This window comes from Phoca vitulina, unplaced genomic scaffold (assembly GCF_004348235.1).
Source record: "Phoca vitulina isolate PV1807 unplaced genomic scaffold, GSC_HSeal_1.0 scaffold48, whole genome shotgun sequence".
Classification (NCBI taxonomy): Eukaryota; Metazoa; Chordata; class Mammalia; order Carnivora; family Phocidae; genus Phoca; species Phoca vitulina.
The window spans coordinates 12,081,418-12,102,650 of record NW_022589751.1 but is presented as its reverse complement, the minus strand read 5'-3'; the positions used below and the strand labels follow the sequence as shown (position 1 = coordinate 12,102,650).

At 45.2% G+C, this 21,233-nt stretch overlaps 1 protein-coding gene across 5 annotated transcripts in view; it reads left to right on the top strand.

Moving 5' to 3' along the window:
- Positions 1 to 21,233, top strand: part of DNMBP (dynamin binding protein) — a 103,156-nt gene that overhangs the window by 47,360 nt on the left and 34,563 nt on the right. Inside the window, exon 1 of one of the 5 annotated variants that reach the window (XM_032432352.1) lies at positions 11,860 to 14,040. The exons of the other annotated variants lie outside the window; for them this stretch is intronic. Within the exon in view, the coding sequence (XP_032288243.1) occupies positions 12,855 to 14,040 (1,186 nt within the window). The 5' untranslated portion in view covers positions 11,860 to 12,854. Of the gene's footprint in view, positions 1 to 11,859; positions 14,041 to 21,233 lie in introns of those variants that run through there. 5 annotated transcript variants of the gene reach the window in all.

Sequence of the window (21,233 nt, the reverse complement as noted above, 5' to 3'; positions counted from 1 at the left end):
GACTGCTCTGCAAGTGGGCGCAGGTCTGAGGGACTGCAGACTCAGAGGCGGGCCAGCAGGAGGGGGTCCTGGAGCAAATTTGGTGTGATGAATGAGGGAAGAGCTAGGCCACTGAGCCCCTGGATCACGGCGGTGAGCGGGGGCGGCAGCAGCAGTTACCCTCAAGGCGAAGCGTGAGGATGAGCGCCGAGGCACGTCCTCAGAGAGGTGATCCTGTAGGGGCGCCTGGCTGGCTCGGTCGGCAGAGCATGCAGCTCTTGGTCTTGGGGTCAGTGAGCTTGAGCCCCACATTGCGGGGTAGGGTTTACTTAAGAAATAAAGTGGCATTAAAAAAATGATGACTGAAGATGAGTACCTGAAGTCCTGGGGGATTGTCAGATACGTTGATGATGTCAGAGTGTCTGAAAAGGAATTCTAAGGGAATGTCGGCTCAGTTCTACATCCCCAAAGCCATAGCAAGTTCCAGGATCTTCCACCGCCTTCTGTACTTGTAAGTTTTGGGATATACTCATAAACTGTTCTTGCACGAGATATGCAGGGGGCAGAACAAAAGTGTCTCAAATTCCAGGTAGTGGGAATTTCTCAATAATGATACTTTTAGGGGTGTCTGGCTGGCTCAGTTGGTAGGGCATGAGACCCTTGATCTTAGGGTCGTGAGTTTGAGCCCCGCGTTAGGCTCCTCGCTCAGCATGGAGTCTGCATGAGATTCTCTCTCCCTCTCCCTCTGCCCCTCCTGCTCGTGCTCTCTCTCTCTCAAATAAATAACATCTTTAAAATAATTTTTATTTTTTAATGTAAAATAATTTAAGATCTATAGAAAAGTTGCAAAAAATTGAAGTTCTCATATACCCTTCACTCAGCTTCCCCTTACCTTAAGGTCTTACATAACTATAGAATATTTATCAAAATCAGACAATAAATATGACAGTAAACATTTGAGAACATCAGAAGGAAGTATTAACATAAAATAAAAGTTAAAAATTTCAAAATTGTAAAATAATACCACAATTTGCGTTGAAAAGTTATTCTTAAAACAAGATTTTAAATACACAAAGCTTTAGGGGCGCCTGGGTGGCTCAGTTGGTTAAGCGACTGCCTTCGGCTCAGGTCATGATCCTGGAGTCCCTGGATCGAGTCCCGCATCGGGCTACCTGCTCGGCAAGGAGCCTGCTTCTCCCTCTAACCCTCCCCCCTCTCATGTACCTTCTCTCTCTCTCATTCTCGCTCTCTCAAATAAATAAATAAATCTTTAAAAAAATAAAAATAAATAAAAAAATAAATACACAAAGCTTTGGTTGCCCTGATAGGATTGATCTTTGTTTTGTTAGTATTCGAGGCAAAGGAGAGAGTTTTCATCTTAGATTGATGTTGGTTGAATTAAGAATGTATCTAAAAGCATTTTTAGATGGGCTTTTAGGGTGCATGTTGCTTCGTGTAAGCTCATTTTCTTTTTTGACAATGAAAATATTTTGTGTACTTGCTCTGATTTTTACTTTGCTGTTGAAATCAATATTGCTTTTGCTAAATCAAAATTTAGACCATTTTGACAATATTCTTAAAATTTTTTTTATTGAGGTATAACTGATATACATTATATTAGTTTCAGGTGTACAGCATAATGATTCAATATTAATATTCACATCTCTAATCTTCTATTAAAGTATTTTAATTTATATGTAAATTAAATATATAAATATACATGAATTTAATATATAAATATATATATTTAACTATGAACCTTTGGCAAATGTTAAACCCTGGAGAACACTGGGCAAACATTTTTGGTTTCAAGTATTCAGATAATGGAACGCTATTCACCGCTCTGAGCAAGATTTAACACTACACAGAATCATTTATCAGGATTGCCAGTTGAAGGACTTACTTTGCTTCTAAAACTTGATTTTTTTTTTTTTTTTAAAGATTTTATTTATTTGTCAGAGAGAGAGATAGCGAGAGCAGGAACACAAGCAGGGGGAGTGGGAGAGGGAGAAGCAGGCTTCCCGCGGAGCAGGGAGCCCGATGTGGGACTCGATCCCGGGACCCCGGGATCATGACCTGAGCCGAAGGCAGACGCTTAACGACTGAGCCACCCAGGCGCCCGATTTTTTTTTTTTTTAAGATTTTATTTATTCGAGAGAGAGAGTGAGCAAGAGAGAGAGCACAAGCAGGGGGAGTGGCAGGCAGAGGGAGAAGCAGGCTGAGCAGGGAGCCCGATGCGGGGCTCGATCCCAGGACCCTGGGGTCATGAACTGAGCCAAAGGCAGACGCTTAATCAACTGAGCCACCGAGGCGCCCCTAAAACTTGATATTTCTTGAACAGTCACTTTATAAGATTTGTAAAAAAATGTGCTGTATAAATAAGCTTATTAACATTGATTTGATTTGCAGGAATGACTCACTGTCAGCAGCACGCAGGGCCACGAACGCAAACACTTATAAACACACTCCTAGCATAGCAACAGCTAAAAGCCAAACTAACTGATTAGATCCTGGTCACTTCTCTCCTGTTACTTTCATCCTGGTCAACCTTAATCTTTTACTTTGTGTGTCAGTATTTTCTGCTCTTGCTTTCAACTTGACATTGGTGGATTCCTTCAAACCCGAAATGCGTCTACGTTTATTTCTAGGCTTTATTCTCACAGGAGAATTACAGTATTTCCTCTTGTGTTCCACTTTCTTGACTGATTTTTCTTCGGATCCAGAAAGACATATGCATTTCCCAAGAAACGCTGAGAAGGAATTCCCACAGGGGAGCACTACGCAGTCTCAGTTCAATTACCTAAAACTAATTTCAAGGCTTAAAATTCTGCGGACGACCTGGATATTGGAACCCCAACTGTAATTTTGCAAGAGGGCTGGTCTAATTCTGATGCATTCTCAGTAGTCCTTTGGAATCTTAGCTTATTCTAGAAAAAGGTCTCTTTTTAGACTTCTCACCTCGGACAGGCCCTAGGCTTTGAGTTTGTGACCACTTCTCCTGAGAGGGCCATTGAAACAAAAGTTCTGTTTTCTGGGCAGATGCCCCAGGGTGGTGCCATTTCTGTAGTTATTTACCTGTCTGGATTTCAGTTTTCCTTTGGTTTTGAATAGTGCACTTCCATCTTGTCAGTGTATTGATAGCTTTAAGATTTTTTTATATTTCCTCCAACTTTCTAAACTTTTTTTCTGTGAGAGGATCGCCCAAATAACCCAAACTTCAATTATTAGAAATGAAAAGCCCCGGGGCACCTGGGTGGCTCAGTTGTTAAGCATCTGCCTTCGGCTCGGGTCATGATCCCAGGGTCCTGGGATCAAGCCCCGCATCGGGCTCCCTGCTCCGCGGGAAGCCTGCTTCTCCCTCTCCCACTCCCCCTGCTTGTGTTCCCTCTCTCGCTGTCTCTCTTTCTGTCAAATAAATAAATAAAATCTTAAAAAAAAAAAAAGAAATAAAAAGCCCCGATAGTTTTATTATTTTTTTAAAGATTTTATTTATTTATTTGAGAGAGAGAGAGAGAACACGTGCACCAGCAGTGGGGAGGGGCAGAGGGAGAAAGAGAAGCAGGCTCCCCACCGAGCAGGGAGCCCGATGCGATGGGGGGGCTCCACTGATTGCAGGACCCTGGGATCATGACCTGAGCTGAAGGCAGACGCTTAACTGACTGAGCCATCCAGGCGCCCCACAAAACCCTGATGGTTTTAGATAAGCCGTTATTTAGATAAGCCAACCAGAGAATTTGGAGTTTTAAATTTGGAGTTAGCACGTAGAGTCAGGGTAGAATAGTGGAGGGTAGTAGGAGGTGTCTCTGATTATAGAGTATTGGGGAATGAAATGCCATTTTGCAGCCTTCAGGATGACATTCAGTTCAGTCACTCATTCACCCAGCAAATGTTTGTTGAGTTTTTGCTGTGTGCCAGGCGCTATGCTAAGGAGAGGGTAATAAACACAGATGTGCTCTCTGCCCTCAAAGAGCTTCTAGTCAAAATGAGTTGCTGGTTAATAAGCTAAGGTCTATATCTAAGACACAGTACCTTCAAATTTGATAAATCGGTTGACTTCCAGAGCAGTGGAAACATGTAGGGTTAATCCACAGGCTTTCAGATTTCCCAGTACATACTTTTATTTGTTTAGTTATTTATTGATTTTTTATTTTATTTTATGATTTATTTCTAGTTTTTATTTAAATTCAAGTTAACGTACATGGTAAAATTGGTTTCAGGTGTAGAATTTAGTGATTTATCACTTACATACAACACCCTGTGCTCATCACAAGTGCCCTCCTTAATCCCCATCGCCCATTCAGCCCATCCCCCCACCACCTCCCTCCATCAACCCTTAGTTTGTTTTCTGTAGTTAAGAGTCTCTTAGGGTTTGCTTCCCTCTCTTTTTTTCCCCTTCCCCTATGTTCATCTGTTTTGTTTCTTAAATTCCACATATAAGTGAAATCATGCGATATTGGTCTTTCTCTGACTGACTTATTTTGCTTAGCATAATACCCTCTAGCTCCATCCGTGTCGTTGCAAATGGTTAAGATTTCATTCTTTTTGATGGTGAGTAATATTCCATCGTGTATATATCCCAGTACATGTCACTTTTAGACCCCCTAATTAGGACTATATCCTGTAGCCCTGAGAGAATCTTATTTCAGCATATAATAGTTTTGTTCTATCTCTAGGAGAGGATCACGTGCCTCAAAGTGACAAGTACATTCATTTCTTTACTCAGCAAATATACCTCTGTATTTAACCACACTGTTTGCCTTGCTGCCTCTGACTCATGGCCGTAGTTACTTCATTATGGGCAAGAACCCCACTGTCCTGAATCAGTGCAGTAGACGGCCAAGTGTAGAGCCAGCCTCTTCCACATCAGGAACCTTGTTCCTAAGCTTCTCTTCCCTTTAAGGTAACGTCAAGAGGAATGTTGACCAGAGAAACTCTCAGGGTAATTTTATAAGACTGTTGCAAATCAAATCAGAACATGTTTTTTAGGAACAGACCATTTTCAGCAAGATACTGAGTGAGATCTAAGGCCCACTAAAGAGAGCCATTCAATTAACAAGTTGGAAAGTTACTGATATGGAACAATAATATCTTTATACTGAAGTGATATATAATAGTCTAGACATTTTTAAAATTTGAAAGTCCAGTTTTCCTATATATATAAGCAATTTGTTATTCTGAAGATTCCTTGGAATGCCTCAGGTATTAAAAATTCATTCTCAAACTAGTAAAAAGATAATGGAGTTAAATAGCCAAAACATTTTGTGGTCTTTCAAGATATAAACATTTATGTGAAAGGAATCATAATCTATCTTTCTGGTTTGTCAGTACATAAGAAAAAAGCAAGTATCCTTGACTTGTAACATCTGGTTCAGGGTGTTGGCTCAGTAAAAATTAGCTCAGTTACTTGTAATGGATTTTATCTTGGTATAAAACAGCAACCAAAATAAAATAAAATAAAACAACAACCAGAGTCAGAAGGCATTAATAATCTATGTTAGTTCAGGACTGAAACTAGCTTTCCTTTTACGATAGGTATTTCAATGTACGTCAAGAAATGTAGCTTGAAATGGTTAACTTAGTTATAATTAACGTGAATCACTATTCTTTTTTTTTTTTTTTAAGATTTTATTTATTTGACAGAGAGAGAGGGAACACAAGCAGGGGGAATAGGAGAGGGGGAAGCAGGCTTCCCGTGGAGCAGGGAGCCTGATGTCGGGCTCGATCCCAGGACCCTGAGACCATGACCTGAGCCGAAGGCAGACGCTTAACGACTGAGCCACCCAGGCACCCCCACTATTCTTAACTTTGTAGTGTGGCTTCAGGAACATTTCCTCACCCTCAGCTCTGGGCAGAAGGGTGGAGAAAATGGAATAGATCCAGGGATTTTAAGTATCGGTTTCAGATTTCACTGAGGCTTTGCAGGACCCAGGGAAAGTACTAGCCTCCCACTAGCATGGGACCTTCAGCCGTGAGTGTTCCTGCCACCACGCGGCTGCCTGAGTGCACCACCTCCTACCCTTCACTTTCCCAGACATAGCAAGACCCAGAAAGACTCTAGGGCAGTCATTGATGCAGCAAATATTGAGCTCCTGCTGTATTCCGAGCAGTGATCTCTGCCCTCGTGGGGAGAGACAAACAGTAAATGAGTAGAAATATAAATAGGTATTAGAAGGCAGAAGAAGCTATGGAATCAGGGAAGACCTCACTGAAAAGTGACATTTGAGCGAAGATCCGAATGATTGTAGGAAGCCAGCCAAGCCATTTTTGGGATGAGGAGAATTGTCTCTGGCAGACGGGACAGCACGGACAAGAGTGCATCTAGTGTTTGAGGAATGGCAAGGAGGTCAGTTCAGCTAGAGCGAAGGTGTGGGTTTTATGGTTCATTGTTGAGAGTAAGATGAGAAGCCACGGGAAGGTTTTGAGCAGGGGAGTGGTAAGATCTGACTTACAACGTTACAGAGTCCCTCTGGGCGGCCTGGACCAGGACAGTAGACTGAAGATCATGGGAGCACACGGTTCTGGGGACATTCTGAGTCCGAGCCTGTAGGACTTGCTGGTGGGTTGGGCGTGAGGTGTGAGAGAAGAAGAGTCAAGGATGACCCTGAGGTTGGACAACTGGAAGGACTGGAGTTGCCAGTAATTTCTCAATTCATGGTGAAGACAGCAGGAGACGCTGGCTGCTGGGGGAGATGGGACGGGGCAGAAGTCAGGAGCTCAGTTTTGGTCATGTTGTTGTGCCTGTAAGACGTCCGGGTGCAAGTGTTGCTTAGGCAGTTTGGTAACAGCCCCGGAGTTCAGGGGAGAGGTGAGGGCTGGAGACATTTGTTAGTGACAAATACATTTTGGCAGCACACAGACATGATTTAAAGCCACGACATTTAATGAGATTACTTTAAAAAGTTTTTTTTTAAAAGAAAGTGTAGATAGAGAAAAAGAGAGGTGGCTGAACCTTCCCAGGAGTTGAAGGAACTGGAAGAGTTAGGTGGTGACCATAATTATAATTAACTGAGCACTTACTACTTGTCAAACAACGTGCTGGGTCTTTGAGCATTTTTTCTAATCTTCCGCATTGGCCACGTTGGACAGACGGGAAAGCCGAGGTTGGCCCAGAGCCTCACAGTTAGTAAGTGGTGGTGCTGTGCTTTGAATTCAGGCCAGTCTCATCCTGTGGGCTCAGTGCTTGTCACAGCGCCCCACCATGGTGTCCCTGCGTTTCAGCTTAAGGAGGGACTGCTTGATCTCCGAGAGTGGGTGGTAGGAAGCGGCACTTGAAAAACTGAGAAATACAAGTGCTCACGGAGGAGGGATCCCGAGTGACCCTTGCCAACTTCCAAAATAATGTATGCCGGGCATAACATTGTTTAGTACTCTCATCTGTTGAAAACTGTAAGAGCATATATGTATGTGTCGATATCCTTTGAAAAAATATTTAACCCTTCCTCGCAGACATACTTCTGACTGCTAGCCTATCATGAAGTTACACAAGTTTCCAAATTGCTTACCCATTCGTGCTACCAACATCCCAAAGCTGCTCACGGTTCAGCTTCTCTATTTGAACCCTAACCTAACTCCTAACCCTTTAAGTTCATCACCAGGTTTAAACTCTGAGGGATCTTAAATGCATCTCACAGCCCTGTCCCACTGAGAGCATTCATACCCTTCGGAGCATATCAGATTTCCCCCAAACACCTCTTATTTTCCTATATGCCAGCCTTTATTGCCTTTTACAGCGCTCCCAGGCTCTCGCTCCTGCCTTCTCTTCTCCCAGTTGTCTCTTTTCATCCGGGCTTCCTCTCTTCCTCCGCTGGGGAACTTATCTTTAGGTCTTAGGGGTCTGTCCTCTCCCTCAGTTGCAGATGCTCTGTCCATACCGCCAGAGGCTGAGCACCATGGATGCCCTATGAGTAGCTTTAGCCAGAGCCGTCTCCTCTGCAATTCTTCCTTAGACTGAGAGGCGGCTGCACTGAATAAGAGCGGAAACCACATTTCCGTCATATCCATGCTTCCCGCATTCCTGCTGTGTGCTGGGTAATTGCAGATCTAGGAGAAGCCCTGGGGCGCGCCAGGGTCTGAGAGCGGGGAAGACCAGGAAGACGGACTAGCAAAGGACAAGAAGCAGATAGTCGAGTGAGTGGGACTGATCCATTAGAGCAGGTGCACTGAGAAAGCAGAAGAGGGAGGGCTGACTTGCTGGAACACAGTCTCTGAGGGGTTAGGCGGGAGTGGGATCCAGTGAACCAACAGAGAGACTGGCCTGTTAGAGGAGCAGAGACAGTTTCTCCATTTTAACAGGAGGGGAGGCAGAGTGTGTGGGTACAAACGCAGTGGGATGGTAGATTTGATAGGGGAAGGGTGAAGAAACAGCAATAATTTCTAGAGGAAAAAGGCAGAAAGCAAGGCAACAGCAGACTAGGGCCCAAGGCCAACACGGCCGTGTCACTTTGGGCAGGTGTGCCAGAGAGCTGCGAGCCCACGTGTCGTCAGGAAAGAAAGCACGCCACAGACTGATCTGCGGATGCAGGGCCTGCAGGATGCTAATGAGAAATAAAAGCAGGAGAATGGCGGGCCAGGTCCACATGCTTCCCTCCCCCTCTGCTTCAGGCCACTGTACGTGACTGGAAAAATAAATTCCAAGGAGAAAGAGTATTCTGGGAAGGCCAGAGATGGAGTCATTTTCTGAAAGCTGGAGAGCAGACGGTGTTAAAGAGAGGAGACTTCTCTCTGAAGTGTGCTCAGGAGAGGACTGCTCTGCAAGTGGGCGCAGGTCTGAGGGACTGCAGACTCAGAGGCGGGCCAGCAGGAGGGGTCCTGGAGCAAATTTGGTGTGATGAATGAGGGAAGAGCTAGGCCACTGAGCCCCTGGATCACGGCGGTGAGCGGGGGCGGCAGCAGCAGTTACCCTCAAGGCGAAGCGTGAGGATGAGCGCCGAGGCACGTCCTCAGAGAGGTGATCCTGTAGGGGCGCCTGGCTGGCTCGGTCGGCAGAGCATGCAGCTCTTGGTCTTGGGGTCAGTGAGCTTGAGCCCCACATTGCGGGGTAGGGTTTACTTAAGAAATAAAGTGGCATTAAAAAAATGATGACTGAAGATGAGTACCTGAAGTCCTGGGGGATTGTCAGATACGTTGATGATGTCAGAGTGTCTGAAAAGGAATTCTAAGGGAATGTCGGCTCAGTTCTACATCCCCAAAGCCATAGCAAGTTCCAGGATCTTCCACCGCCTTCTGTACTTGTAAGTTTTGAGATACATTCGTAAACTGTTCTTGCACGAGATACTCAGGGGGCAGAACAAAAGTATCTCAAATTCCAGGTAGTGGGAATTTCTCAATAATGATACTTTTTAGAATTAGTCCTGTTCCACAAAAATGTCACGTCTTCTGTGCTTAAGATGAAAACATGACAGTACAGACTCAGAGAGCCTCAGTAACTTCCCCAAGATTATCCACTGGTGAGTGACAAAGTCCAGACTCACACCCAGGCCTCGCAGAGCTGCGCTCTTAAGCCCCAAGCTATCCTGCCCTCTGCCTGGCATCTAGCGCATGCCTATAAATTAGACATGGTTCCTGCCTGCAAGGAGCATTCAGTGTAAGAAATGGAGAGAAACAGCTATAATAAAGTAACATGGGTGGGATGAGAGAGAGATTTGCTCAGTGCTCTGGAAAATGGCAAGAACCGTAGGAATCGGAGAATGTCACTGGGGCAGTCTTTGTGCGGGAGCGTCGGGCACCTGAGTGGAGGAGGTTTGGTCTGCACAGTTAACGGAGACATTAACAAAAGTAGGGAAGCACATGTTCTTGCTGGTTATTTTCCTGTCCTCCTCCCTCTTCTTCCTTTACCTTTCCTGCACCTTCTCCCTTTCTGTCTTCTTCCAAATCCTGCTGCCCGGCTTCCCTTCCAGCATTGCGTACAGCAATATTTCCATTTATGGCACACATGGATGGTCACTGCAGCCGGTCACCCACCCTCTGGTGACAAACAGCAAACACTGGGGCACAGAGCTGCATAAGGGCCTCAGGAAGGGCCAGTGGGATGTGACGGTTGTGTCCCGTGAAAGGGAGAGCCACACAGAGGGATGCCATCTGAAGGGTTGAATTTTGCCAGTGATACCAAGACTGAGAAAAGTAGAACAGTAGTCCTCCTCCCCTTTCCCTCAGGCCCCATGTCTTTGCACACAGATTTATCATATGAAAATAGCACCCCATTCACAGCTTCGGATTAGTTCTGGGTCCCAGCAATATGGAAGTGAAGCTGAGGCAGCTTACATCTTTATGCAAACTATGAAGGCAGTAGGACTTAGAAAAGAATGATGGGATGGGTTTGGGGTAGGAGTGGGGAGCCTCGTACTATAACCTGCTACTCACTCTCCTCTTATTCAAAGATCATTTCTTTTAGCTTCACATAACCTCTTCTGGTGGGTCATTTTATAACTAATATCCTTTGTACCTGTAATTTAGCCTCTTTTATCTCTTCTCTTGGTGGGTGTACTAGGTGTGTTTCTTATCCGGCTAGCTTTATCAAAGATACGAAGTTGCTAAAGGGACCTTTGTTTCTTATCCGGCTAGCTTTATCAAAGATACGAAGTTGCTAAAGGGAACTTTGTTTTCCATAACAGCTAGGGAAAGCTTCATCTTTGCTTTCAATATTTAAAAGTGTGCCGGGTTTACTTTATGTACCAGTCTGGGCGCACGCTGTGGTTGAGCGGCGAGGGACAGCCCTGTGGCAGGGGGTGGAGGGGCGGGGGGGGTGGAGGGGCCATGCCTGGGACTGGAGACACAGAGGGAATGGCGGTGGCGGGGAGGGTGGGCAGCAGTGTGCGCACGCTTGCCTCAGAAGTGGCCCACCTCTGACTTAGACCGTGAGAGCGTTTACTTGTTTGTATGCTTGGTTCGAGGGAAATTACGGTTTTCCTACATTTTTGAGATACCCTCTATTAGTCTAGGGCCACAGAGTCAAATGAATCTGAGTTCAGGTTGTAACCCCACCTTGTACCAGCTTATGTGACCGGGTTATTCAAACTCTGAGACTCTTTCTTTATCTGCAGTAAAGTAAGGATAATACTGAAGATAAAATAAACCCAAAAAACAAAAAAACCCCTCAGCTCCCTAGCCCTCACGCTGATCATAGCGCATCTTCACACTGAAAACCCAGAAGCTGCCAGGGCTGCTGCCGTCTCCGCTCTTGGTTTAGGTGTGAGGGAACAGAGCAGACAGAGACCTTCCCGTGAAAATCAGATTTGGCAATCCAGAGGTTGATTTGGTAACTACTAGTAGAGAATCCAGAAAGTGCATGCTAGCACGTTAGGTATTTGAGAAAGGAAAAAGAAGTAGTGAAGAAAACAGAACCATGGATTTTTAAAACTGAAGGAATTGGGAGTCATGGGGGCCAGCTGTCTCATTTTACAGATGGGTACATTGAGTCCCAGAGAGAGTAAGTGGTTTGTCCGAGAGTAAACATCTCATTATTGACAAAGCATATAACCCCGGTCTCCTCACGGTTATATTGTATATTGTTTCACAAATAGGGATTAGACACAGGTTCAAGGAATCATTCCTGGACGTCGGATAGATGACCAGATAGCGAGAAGAGTCATCTTACTGAAGCCTGTCTCTGAGCATGGTACTCCCCATCGAATGAAGTAAACGGCATTCAGGTCCCTTGGGATCTGCCCCAATCTACCCCTCCGGCCTTATCTCCTGTTACTTTTTCTACTTACTCTGTCCTTCAAACTGTTCCCCGTTTCCTAATTCTCCATTTGTGGACAGTCTGTGGAAATCCTGCTCGTGCTCGAAGGCGCTGCTCAAATGCTGCCCCGCCGGGGACCCCGCTCTGTCGTCACTGCCATTTGTGTTATAGAACTTGTCACATTTGGTTTTCCTGTAGAGTATTGCTCCTGCATTGCAAGAGGCAGGGGCTAACTTGTCCATTTTTTCTCTCTTCTGCAATACCTCACCTGTAGTAGGCACCCATCTAATGTTTGTTGATCCAAATAGGTATTTTTATCTGCACCTTTCTCATTTCTAACCTTATTCCCCAGTTCCTGAATATGCTGGATGATGGGATGGAAAAGAGATTTGGGAAATGGTCTTCATGCTTTTCTGGCGTGGCAAGTATCAAGGAAAGTGTGAAAGCGTGCGTAACTACATTCTTCTAGGGGACAGTTCTAAAATTACCCATGTACCAGATTGGAGTAAAAAAGAAGTTCTCTTTCTTCCTTCAGTGGGACATCCGCAGGTGGGAGTTGAAACCACTTGTGATTTGAGTGTACACCAGCTGGTAATCTGACTCCCATAAAAGCAAACTCTCAAAGGAGGAAGAGAGGAGGGGAAGGGAGTCCCAGAGTTTCAGATGTCCAGGGATTAGAAAGCCGAACTTGGAGGATGGGAAACGTCCACATGTTTCATGTGTTGAGCTGTGCACAAAAACATTATTTATACCGCTGGTTGATGACTGAAATATCTAAAGAGGCAGAGGAGATATATGACCTTACCTTGGGCTTTTAAAGGGGGCTGTTCTCGCTCACTCTGCTTTTTCTACAAAACCTTTCGAACAGCAAAATACTTCTCCCTTCGGCACAGAAAGCAGCCAAGCCAGTCTGACCAGCTTGAGGGAAACACCGAACAAAGCTGCCAACTCCAATCACATGAACACTAGTTACTAATTATCTTCTGGCCTCTGTGGGGAAAGATATAGCAGCTCACTGATTGGATCCTGAGGTTGAAATAACTCCACATCTCTCTGGGCTCCAGCTGGAGGAGCAAGAAGAGTGTCTCGAGCACTTGGGGAGACATTTTCAGAAGGACAGATACAGCCTTAGGCTAACCTGCACCTGTCCACATTTCAGCCCCACCCAGGCCCATGGAAGGAGGAAGTAAAACGCATGTCTTTATGCATACCGAACATGTGGGAGACCCAAGAAGTTAGAGAAGAAAGAGAAACGGAGAAGAAAGGGCACTGGGGCTCCAGCTGGGAGTATGAAGACCACAGGAGTCTACAGAAGAGGGACCTTACAGGGCTGGATCGACTTTACAGAGAAGGTGGCTTGGATTCCAGACACTGGACCTTGGGGAAGAATCGGCCCTATAGAAAAAGGCATTGTGGATACTGGGCTTTTGAGCAGAGTGAACCAAGCTACTCGGACCATGAGGAAGAGGAAGAAAGTGGAAAGGACTGTATGAACTACGGAAGTATGGCTCAGGGTTGTGATGGTTACAAGAACTCAGAAAATGTGGATTATGGGAATCCGAGCCCGGGGACTAAGGATAACCGACTTACAGGCAGCTCGGAAGGCTGGAAAGCTGGAGGGTATGGGGACATGAATGGCCACACGGATGGTCAGAATCTGAATTTTGATCCTGAGGACTCTAAAGAAACTGAATCGTGCACTCGCCACAGTGGTTTGGATGATTCTGTGGGGAATTGTGGTCAACCTGAGAAGTGGCACATGGACCACAAGAATTTTAATTATAATCTTGAGGATTGTAAAGAAGCTAATTTTTATTATAGAAACCGCAACAATTTATGTCAGGTTCCTGGGAATTATACTAATGGTCAGTCTGTGGACTTCCCAGATTTGGATGGAGTCAATGAAGGTAAAGAATTTGTCAAATACTATGAAGGGGACAGAAAGGTTTGTGAAAATGGTAAAATCTGTCCCAACGCAAAGACTCATGCCCTGGATCAGAGTGACTTTGACACAGAACATAAAGGCTACGATACTCTATTTGCCAACTGTGAGTATAAATTTCAGAATTATAGAGGGACAGATTCTGTCCATCAGATGAAGAATTGGGAGGAGAATGGCATTGACAAAGCAGGAACGATGGCGCTTGGGAGCAGGGGCATCTTCCCGGATAGTCCGCAGAGTCAGTGGATGAGAGGGGGCCGGGGAGAAGATCACTGTGGCGTTCTTCAGGGGCCTTCATTAGGGAAGAATACTTGGCATTTTGAGGAAGACAAAAAAAGAAATGGCCTGGAGACTTGGAAAAGGAATAGTTGCTTCCGCCGCACGGCACCCAGCAGCCTGAGACGCTCAGAATTTGTGCAAAACAGGAAGAAAACTCAAGGTATGAACTCAGTCATCCTTTTGAGAAGGATAAAACCTGAAAATAGATAAAAGGGGTGGTTATACCAGTACTAGGAACACTCATGCACCTAAGGAAACCGACCCTCGAAATTCTTATTTAAGTGTGGTTTGAATGAGAACAGCCTTAGAGATTTAATCCCTTTGGGAGGCACTTTACAGAGCAAGAGCCTGTGCAGTGCTATAAATACGCTCCGGGGCCTCCAGAATGAGACCATGTTCTCATGGGAACTTTCTTTACCATTCTCGGTTTTGTCAGGCGTCTCTAATCCCAAATATCTTTCCATTTGTACTGTAATTTTTTGTTTTGTTTTGTTTAATGGGGATGGCAAGTTCATTATTGAGGCACCCAGAGAAAATTTATTTTCCTGGCATGTTCTTTCTCTCAATCCCTACACTTCTTTAGACATTAGGGAAAAGAAGATTTTAACTTGTTTTATAGAGTGTTATGTCTTGACATTCAGGAATCTTAAGTGAATGGAAATCAGAAGATTATATTCTTCATGGTGCTTTATTCATGCACATGATGCTTTGTATATTCAAATTACTTCATCTCATTTAGCCTTACCTAACTTATCTGTAACATGAGTATTAATTGAGTCTTTTATAATGTAGAGTTTCTTTCGTTCTTTCTTTCTTTGACGTTATTTCTTTCTTGCCAGTTTGTCTTCTCCAGTTCTCTGAAATGAACTATGTTTGTTTTATTTTGTTGTTGTTGTTGTTGTTTTATAATTTCTGGACTCCCTGTTAGACCTTTATTTTTATTATGTATATGCTATTCTCCTGCCAAGCCAACTTTCTGGTTTGGGCCAATATGGGGGAGTATAGGTTATGACCAGAGGATAGGAGTTAGAGTCAGAAATGTAAATGATCTAGAAAGTCCATCTCACACCTTCCTCCAAAGTGGAAAGTCTCTCATCTAGATCTTCAGAATAGGTTCACTGTTGTCGGGGACACAAGTCCCTGGTCTGTGATCCCAGAACTACCAGTGGTTTATCCTGTGGTTTTCCAACACAGACTTGACTAAACCAGAATTTCCAGGGCATTGTTGCAGATAAATCAGGCTCTCCACCTGCATTTGTAAAGATAAGAATGAAACGGGGGCGCCGGGTGGCTCAGTTGGTTGGGCAGCTGCCTTCGGCTCAGGTCATGATCCTGGAGTACCGGGATTGAGTCCCGCATCGGACTCCCTGCTTGGTGGGGAATCTGCTTCTCCCTCTGATCCTCCCCCTCTCGTGCTCTCTGTCTCCCATTCTCTCTCTCAGATAAATAAATAAAAAATCTTAAAAAAAAAAAAAAAAAAAAGATAAGAATGAAACCAAACCCGGTTTTAGTTGGGAGACCAGGTATTTAACAGCTAGCCACTTTTTTCTAGGTGCATTTTTTGTTCTAAGATGATAGGGAATGAATGACTTCTAAAGTCCTTCCAGCTCAAAACAACAAGAACAACAACACACACACACAAGTGATTCTCTGATTCCTTATATTGCTTGTTTTCGTATTGCTCCTATTCCCTTTCCCCACATCTGTTCCTTAGATGAACTTTGTTTCCTATCATTAGTTCCTTATTGTATTAAGCCTCAAAGTGTGTTTACTCTGACTTAACAAGAGTCAAGCTCCGGAGTGGTGCAATTTGCCCTATGACCTCTCTAACACCAGCTAAGTCCCACCTTCTGTCATTTCCAGTTTTATAACTCCCTCTCTTTATATTCAAGGACTGAAGTTTTGATGGTGCATTCGTATTTAGCTCAGTTGACACCCCTTTTTTGTACCTCTAGGATCCTCCTTGACCTGTAACAGAATCTTAGTCTGCCTGAAAACCCTTTTGCTTTCTACCATTCTTTGCTGCTGTCTTACTCACACACCACTGCCCTTCCCGAATGTTACAGTTACAGCATGTAATTCCAGAAAGAAGCAAGTGTTGGAGTCTGTCTTCTGCCCTGAGTTCACATCTCAGCTCCACCATTTACTATCGTGTAACTTTAGGTGAATTACCTAACCTCTCTGAGCTTTGGATTCCTTATTTATAAAGTGAAGATAATACTACCTGTGTCGGTGAGAGAACATAAATAAAGCACTTAATGACATGTCTGGAACATAGTAGGTGCTCATAAATTATGAGTTCTTTGTCTCTTGGTGATCCACCTCCCTTCCCCCTTATCATTTGCTCCACCAGCCTGTCGCTGTGAGGTCCCCTTTCTCCTGAGATCCAGATGGACCCCCCATGGGACATCTGTCCTCAGACCCTGTGTCTGCAGGTGTGATTATCCAAGGGGAGCACCCCGTCCCTCTTCTCCCACTCTCCCCCGCCTCCCCTGCTCCTTCTGAGAAACAAAGCACTGTTTAATGGCTGCTCCAGTCTGTCTCTTGAGCTAGAAACCAGGTCCTTCTATCAGGATGTGTCCTTTCCCTCACCTGCCTTATCAGTCATTCTCCTATGATGGCCTCAGTCTTCAGTGTGGCTAGGGCAGGTCTGTTACGGTTTTGCCCTTAGTCCTAGGGTGCGGCCCCTCGTCCTGGGAGGCAGGCCTAACTCCTAAGGTATGGCTCTTTTGAGGCTTCAGTGGAAAACCAGAGTGTTTATTGAACCTCCTAAGTTGGAGGGACTCAAATTTCAGGCTGTGTCTTCTCAGCCCCAGACAGTTGTGAATATCTGCCAGGCTCCTGGGCCTCCAGCTGTTACTGCTTTCTGCTGCCTTCCTGGAGTCCCATCACCTGCAGACATAGTTCAAGGATTTGAGGGGAATTTCTGCACAGATTTTGGGCTGCTGTCTCTGTGGCTCCCTCTTTTCCAGGATTTCTCCCATAATATCTAGCCACTTCACAGCCCCAGATGTGAGCCTTTGACTCTTCAGCCCAAGAAAGTTGCCAGTTGTTAACTTAACCATTTTTGCTTTATTTCCCCCACATCCTGGAAGACTAGGGATTGACTTCAGGGGATAAGAATTGGGTAAATATGGATCTTACCTAGTTTGCTTCCCTTCTTTTGAGTCTTATCCCCTCTAGTTTCGGCCTGCTTTTGGTTGCTTTCCAATGCCTTCACATAGTTACTTTGAAAAAAAAATGCCTTATTCAGAGTTGCTAGTAGTTCTCAGTAGGTAGGTTGGTACAATGTAATCTGCTCTCCCATTGCTAGACCAAAAGTCGGCATGAAGATTTTACGCTTGCTAATAACATAAGTGGTTATGATGGGGAGAGGACCTGGTGCTTCAAATTCCATGTTAACTGAGTTATGTGATATTAGGATATCAGAATGAAGGACTCTTACAGAGAGAAATAGGACACTGGAATTCAGGTGAGAGTCAAGGCTTGGAGGTCCAGGGTTGGAGGGCTGCAGTAGAATCCCGTATCACTACACATCAGCAAGTCCCGTGTTTTATAAATAAGGGGTAACCACCCACGACTGGGTCTTATAGTCTATTCGGTGGGTTACAACTAGCATTTTTGAAAAATAAAATAGAAGCGAATAGAGAATGTCATAGCACATCTGATGTACTAAAAGTATGTATGTCATACTTCTACACACACGCTCACACGCACACACGTATTATGTGTTATGTGTATGTTGAGTCACAGTATGAAGTGTGGGGGCCACAGTAAAAAAATGTTTGAAAAACACTTAAATCTGACCCACTGTTTTTGTAATCAAAGAGATGGAGCTCAGAGAAATTGAAATGTATGTCCAAAATCAATCCTTAGATCAGGAATTGAATCAAGGTCTCCCGATGCCCAGACCATCAGGGCTGAAGCCAGAAGCACAGCTCTGAGCTCCTTCCACACCAGTGAACTCAGAAAGCAGAAAAGTACTGTGTTAGGGGTGCCAGGGGAGCGACTTCAAATGGAGGGGGGCGTAGCTGAGTGACACGCTGCGGCAGAGAAAGGGTGGGGGTGTGGACCAAGGAAAGACCTCGCATTTGGCGGGTGGGGTGAGGAAGAGGAACAAACGAGGCCAAGAGCACATTACAAGGAGTTTAGGAGAGAAGTGGTGATGAAAAGAGAGATGCAATTCCTTTAAAGTTTGGACAATAATTGCAGTGGACCAACAGAGTCCAGGAAAATCTTGTTTTGTTTTCTCCCAAGATGAGAAAAAGTAGCGTAGACTTGAAGGCACTTTTGCCAATGTTACACACATAGTTTGGGGTTTAGCACTCTATGGGGCAAGGTTTCTTTTCATTCCAAGTGTGTGAACATGATATCTTTGTAGCTACAGTCTGGATTCAAATTATTGGAATAAAATGTCTGCCAGTCAATCCAAGACATGAGCTTTTCATCCTGGCTGATTTCCTTTTTTTTTTTCTTTTTTTTTTTTTAAAGATTTTATTTATTTATTTGACAGAGACACAGCGAGAGAGGGAACACAAACAGGGGGAGTGGGAGAGGGAGAAGCAGGCTTCCCGCTGAGCAGGGAGCCCGATGTGGGGCTCGATCCCAGGACCCTGGGACCATGACCTGAGCCGAAGGCAGGCCTAACTCCTAACGACTGAGCCACCCAGGCGCCCCATCCTGGCTGATTTCATATGCTGATGGCAAGCCGTGAGTGTGGCACGTGCCGTGAGGCCTCTGCCACTCTAGAGACAAGGGGACGTACCCATCGGAGTCACAAATGGCCAGCAAAACAGACGGTGGAGTTTCACGCTCAGTCATACAGGTAGCGGCGGTAGGACCACTCTAATTCACCTGCTTGACTGTTCCCAGAGCACTTTGTGCAGCTTCCTCTAATTTCATAATGTTACTATCAGCAAGAGCCACTCATCTATTTTTAGCTCACAGAAGTGTGTTGAGTTCCAAACGCTGTTTACATTCTGGTTAGACCGCGATTACCTGGAGATCCTGAGGAGGGATGGAGCTCCTGCTCCCATACCAGTGGGCTGGAGCCAGATGTCCTCGGGACCAGCCATTCCCTTTCCCTCCCTCTCTCTCCCTCTCTCTCTCTCTCTCCCTCTCTCTCGACATTTTTGCATTTCCCTGAACTTCTGCTTGGTCTCCTCTTGCTGCCGACCCACACTTCCCGTTTACTCATAGTTTCTACTCCCTCTGCACTTTAGATTACACATAACCAGACTCGTCCTACCACTGCCTTGGAGCATTATTACAGCTTCTATTCCTGTTTGATCTGCCTGATATCCTAATTCAGATTCCCGGGAGAGTGAGTGTAAGTGACTCAGCTTGTGTTTTTTAGTTAGTCCTCATCATATGAACTAACCATTCATTGATTAGGTACAAATCCGTGGTCCAAAATGGTAGACGTGAAGTCCGAGATGGGGGTCAGCTGGTGTGAATCGTCGCCACAGCGGCTGCCAATGGTGCCGACTTGGGATGTAGCGGGCTCTGGAGATGGCGGGCGTTCTGAGGCATGGCTGGCCCCACCGACCCCAGCATTTGGAACGGGGTGGAGGTATCCTTTGGCTGTCACAGTGGCAGCGTGCAGGGGACTACTTGTTTAGAAGGCAGGGACCGGAGACGCTGAATGTTTTCAGTGTGTAGACCCGTCCTACACAGTGAAGAATTGTCCTGCCCAGAATGCCAGTTGTGTCCTCATTGAGACATTGGAGATGGGTAGGGCTCGTGCCTGCCTTCAGGAACTTGTGGTTTTGAACAGAAAACAGCATATAAACAAATAATCCAAATACAATTTTATAAGTCCCTTAAGGGGAACTGTTAGATACTTTTCCCCCACTTGGCCCTACTACCTGTGTCACCTTGTGTAAAGCATTTAATCTCTCTATGCCTCAGTTTCTTTATCAGTAAAACGAGATGATGTACCTACGTGACAGTGTTATGAGGATGAAGTGAGTTTATAGCTATCTAGGTACCTAGAACAGCGCAGGAGAGCCTGGCACATAGTAATGCTAAGGAAACATGAGCCACCACCATCACTTCACCAGCACAGAGACCCCGCATCCCCTCTGAATATAGTTCAACAGGGATTTAGTAGCCAGTACTTGTACTTAGCACTGTACCAAGCATCAGGGCATATCCAGAGAAGGATGCCTCCCCCACCCCAACACACGCACGGGAGTTTACAGATCAATAGATGAGGTAAAATGTAAAAATAGGAATCATGTACTAAAGTACACAAGTGTGGGACGCCTGGGTGGCTCAGTCGTTAAGCGTCTGCCTTCGGCTCAGGTCATGATCCCAGGGTCCTGGGATCGAGCCCCGCATCGGGCTCCCTGCTCAGCGGGAAGCCTGCTTCTCCCTCTCCCGCTCCCCCGGCTTGTGTTCCCTCTCTCGCTGTGTCTCTCTCTGTCAAATAAATAAATAAAATCTTTAAAAAAAAATAAAATAAAATAAATAAATAAATAAATAAAGTACACAAGTGTATACTGTGGACAGTGAATGCTATGGACACTCAGAAGGGGAAAACTCAGTCCTTACCTGAGTTATAGGAAAAGGCTTTAGGAAGATGTTTGAGCTTGAGCTAAAGCTGAAGTGAGTGAGTAATGGGGGTTGATGTAGGCAGAGAGAAGCAGGGGGAGCGTTCCTGATTGAGCAAGGGCACATAGTTGCAGTGACAAAGAGGAACACAGTGTGGAGATCACTGGAGTACTGAAATCTTAGAAACCGATGGCAGTTTGGACCAGAGCTTGAGGAATAAGGTGAGCCAGGCCTCATGTGCTGAGTTATCCTCTCAGATGTAATCACTGGAACTCTGTGTAGATGCCTTCTGTGAGGCAAGGAGCGACTGGGGAGAAGGGCAGGTGTCTGAGAACCGAGCCACAGTTTGGGAGCAGGAGGAGGAGGGATAGGGCGAGATCATGTGAGGAGGTCAGGAGAAAACCAGAGAATTTAAAGGAAGAGAGAATGGCCAATGCTTTGAGGTGCCCCAGGGAAATCAAGGATAATGCCATTGGATTTGTCGAGGGGGTTATTGGTCGACTGAAAAGACCAATTTTGCTGGAACAGTGATGATTCAGAATTACTTACAGAGGACTTCTATGGGGGATGAGGTCATAGAAGGAGGGCATGAAGACCACTCTTCCAAGACCTTTCACAAAAAGAATCAAAGACTTGTGACTGTAGCTGAGGGGGCACAGAGTTGGACAAAGCTTTCCTGCGCTTACTTTTTAAAATCACGGTGTTGTTGCTTGTTGGAAGATAGATGGGTAGGCAGGAGGGAAAGGAGAAGAAAAGGGTAAATATGTGGAGGCAAAAGGACATACATGTAGGGCCCTA